Here is a 3,123-nt window from a genome sequence, read left to right as displayed (position 1 = left end):
GACACCCCCAAAGCTCCTCTCACCCCCCCAGCCCCCCGATATCCCTCACAGCTCCCCTGACACCCCCCCAAACCCTTCCTCCCCCCCAAGCCCCCCCATCTTCCCCCCAGTCCGCGCCCCCCGGAGCCCTCACGCTTGTCGGGCACTTCCTCGCCCTCGCAGCGCAGCTCGAAGAGCCGCAGCTCCCTCAGCACCGCCTCGGCCGTCACCGCCTCCGGGCCCGGCTCCGGCTCCGGCTCCATCCCCGGCTCCGCCATGGCCGCGCTCGAACCGCGCGGGCGCGGCCCCGTGATGGGGAGGGCGTGGCCAAGCCGTATAAGGAGAGAAGGCGTGGCGAAGGCGGGATAAAAGGTGTGGTTATTCAGATTTAGACAAAACGGACCAATAGAAGCACGATGGGCGGGCGAAGAGGCGGGACCGACGTGCTCCAAGCACCGCCCACCAGGGGTGGGAGGGGAAAAGGGCGGGATGAAAAAAGGGCGGGAAAATTCGCGCCCTCAGAGCGCTGAGGGGGCGGGGCTGAGGCGGCTCTGAGGGAATGGAACCGGCCTGAGGGGGGGAACAGGGCCTGAGGAGGGGAACAGGGTCTGAGGGGCAGAACCAGGTCTGAGCAGGGAACTGAATCTGAGGGGGGGAACAGGGTCTGAGGAGGGGAACAGGGTCTGAGGGGGGAACCGGGCCTGAGGGGCAGAACCGGGTCTGAGGGGCAGAACTGGGCCTGAGGGGTCGAACCCGGCCTGAGGGGTGAAACCGGGTCTGAGGGAGGCAACTGGGTCTGAGCGGTAGAACCGGGCCCCTGGGAGGTCCTGCTCAGGCCTGGGGGTCGCACCTGCCCCGGGGATTCTGCCCCGGGCCCGGGGTCCCCTCCCTGCCCGGCCCTCATCCCCTCTGAGTCACAGCAGCCTCGTCCTGCACCCCCCGCCCAGGAGACACCGCCGGGTTTTAAGTTACAACCACCAAAACATCCCAAAAAGATATTAATATAACTCCAAATATGTGATCTATAACCCCAAGACAACCTCTAAACCTGTTATTTTGCAGTACCTTGAGACCCACTCACCCCCCACCTTGAGGGGGAGAAAGAACTGCCAGAAAAGAGTTTTGACTTAAATAACTTTTTTTTTTTCCTTTGGTTTTTATCCCATTTTTAATTTATACAATAAAAAATCACTTTATGGCACCCGGGGGCAGCAGATCCCTGAAGCGAAGGACGACGGCCGGGGCTCCGTCAGCACAAGAGGCACCAAAATCCAGAGGATTTGTCCCAAAAGGGCCGAGCGTGAGGTGAGGGAGGGACAGGGGGCTTTGGCAAAGCTCGGGGGGGGTCCCATGTGACCCCCACCCCACCCCCCCATCCAGCCTTTTCTGCCGAAAAAAGCTAAAAAAAGGGAAAAACCGGCGCGGGGTCCTGGAAGGCACTTGGAGAGTCCGGTCAGGCGAACATGGTGAGCTGGAGCCACTGGGGAGGAGGAGGAGGAGGAGGGTGAGGGAGGAAGGGGAGCAGGACAGGGTGAAGAAAGTGGGGGAAAGCAAGAGGAGGGAGAGGAGGAGGAGGAAGGGGAGGAGGAAGGCCTCGAGCTCTTCCTGGTACCTGCAGCAGGTCGAAGGTGACGACGCCATCCTGGTCCACGTCCATGGCTTGGAAAAACCCTGAGGGGAGGGAAAGGTGGGGAGAAAGTTCCATTTGTGAGGGAAAAGAGTGGCTGGGAGGGGTGGGATGATTCGGGATCAGGGTGGGAGGGATGGTTTGGGATCACTGGGGATCTGGGAGGGATCATTGGGGATCATTGGGGTTGTTTGGGATGGGGTGGGAGGGACCATTTGGGATCATTGGGGTTGTCTGGGATTGGGTGGGAAGGATCATTGGGGATCACTCAGGACTGCATATGAGGGATCATTTGGGATCATGGGGGATTGGGGTGGGAGGGATCGCTTGGGATCATTTGGGTTTACTGAGGATTGCATGGGAGGGATTGTTTGGGATGATTGGGGATCACTCAGGACTGCACAGGAGGCATCATTTGGGATCATCAGGGATCACTCAGGACTGCACAGGAGGGATGCTTTGGGATTTGGGTGGGAGGGATCGTTTGGGATCATTGGGGTTGTCTGGGATTGGGTGGGAGGGATCGTTTGGGATCATTGGGGTTGTCTGGGATTGGGTGGGAGGGATCGTTTGGGATCATTGGGGTTGTCTGGGATTGGGTGGGAGGGATCGTTTGGGATCATTGGGGTTGTCTGGGATTGGGTGGGAGGGATCGTTTGGGATCATTGGGGTTGTCTGGGATTGGGTGGGAAGGATCATTGGGGATCACTCAGGACTGCATATGAGGGATCATTTGGGATCATGGGGGATTGGGGTGGGAGGGATCGCTTGGGATCATTTGGGTTTACTGAGGATTGCATGGGAGGGATTGTTTGGGATGATTGGGGATCACTCAGGACTGCACAGGAGGGATCATTTGGGATCATCAGGGATCACTCAGGACTGCACAGGAGGGATGCTTTGGGATCCTCTGGGATCCTTTGGGATGGTCGGGGTGCTCACGGAACATGGTCTCCAGGCGCACGAGGCAGCAGACGAAGCTGTCGAAGTCCAGGGCCAGGTCGGGCTCGGCGTAGCGGGTGATGAGCAGCTCGTGCAGCCTCTTGTTCAGCCGGTACCCTGGGACAGGGGACAGCCGGGGGGTCACCTGGGGACCCCCGGGAAGGGCAGGGGTCCTGGGGGGGGGTCCCGGGGGTCACCTGCGGCCTCCAGCGCCAGGCGCAGCTCGTAGGCGCTGATGGAGCCCGACTTGTCCAGGTCGAACTTGCGGAAGATGCTCTGGCAGGAACAGCCCCCAAAGGGCCAAAATCAGCACCCAAAGGGGCAGGGGTCACCCAAAACATCAACATGTACCCCAAAATCAGCACCCAAAGGGGCAGGGGTCACCCAAAACACCCCCATGGACCCCAGAATGGAGACCACCCATGAAGAAAGACCTCAAAATCTTCACCCCACACCCCAACAGCCCCAAAAAAGGGGGGAAAACAGTATGAGGGGGTTTCCCATGAGGAGAGAGACCCCAAAACCCCCTAAAAACGGGGGTCACCCATGAGAGAGACCCCAAAAGCCCTCCCCCC

General features: G+C 59.9%; 2 protein-coding genes across 2 annotated transcripts in view; both read right to left on the bottom strand.

The window, feature by feature from the left end:
* POLA2 (DNA polymerase alpha 2, accessory subunit) overlaps positions 1-284 on the bottom strand; it is a 10,972-nt gene extending 10,688 nt beyond the window's left edge. The window contains exon 1 of the mRNA XM_041411649.1: positions 134-284. Coding sequence (XP_041267583.1) covers positions 134-257 — 124 coding nt within the window. The 5' untranslated portion in view covers positions 258-284. The remainder of the gene's footprint in view (positions 1-133) is intronic.
* Positions 285-1,086: 802 nt separating this feature from the next.
* Positions 1,087-3,123, bottom strand: part of CAPN1 (calpain 1) — an 8,619-nt gene continuing 6,582 nt past the window's right edge. The window contains exons 20-23 of the mRNA XM_041411650.1: positions 2,746-2,824; positions 2,549-2,665; positions 1,592-1,650; positions 1,087-1,459 (exon numbers count right to left, since the gene is read on the bottom strand). Coding sequence (XP_041267584.1) covers positions 1,433-1,459; positions 1,592-1,650; positions 2,549-2,665; positions 2,746-2,824 — 282 coding nt within the window. The 3' untranslated portion in view covers positions 1,087-1,432. The remainder of the gene's footprint in view (positions 1,460-1,591; positions 1,651-2,548; positions 2,666-2,745; positions 2,825-3,123) is intronic.

Source organism: Onychostruthus taczanowskii, unplaced genomic scaffold (genome assembly GCF_017590055.1).
Source record: "Onychostruthus taczanowskii isolate IOZ18803 unplaced genomic scaffold, ASM1759005v1 scaffold368, whole genome shotgun sequence".
Lineage (NCBI taxonomy): Eukaryota > Metazoa > Chordata > Aves > Passeriformes > Passeridae > Onychostruthus > Onychostruthus taczanowskii.
This window is presented reverse-complemented; position numbering and strand designations above follow the sequence as displayed.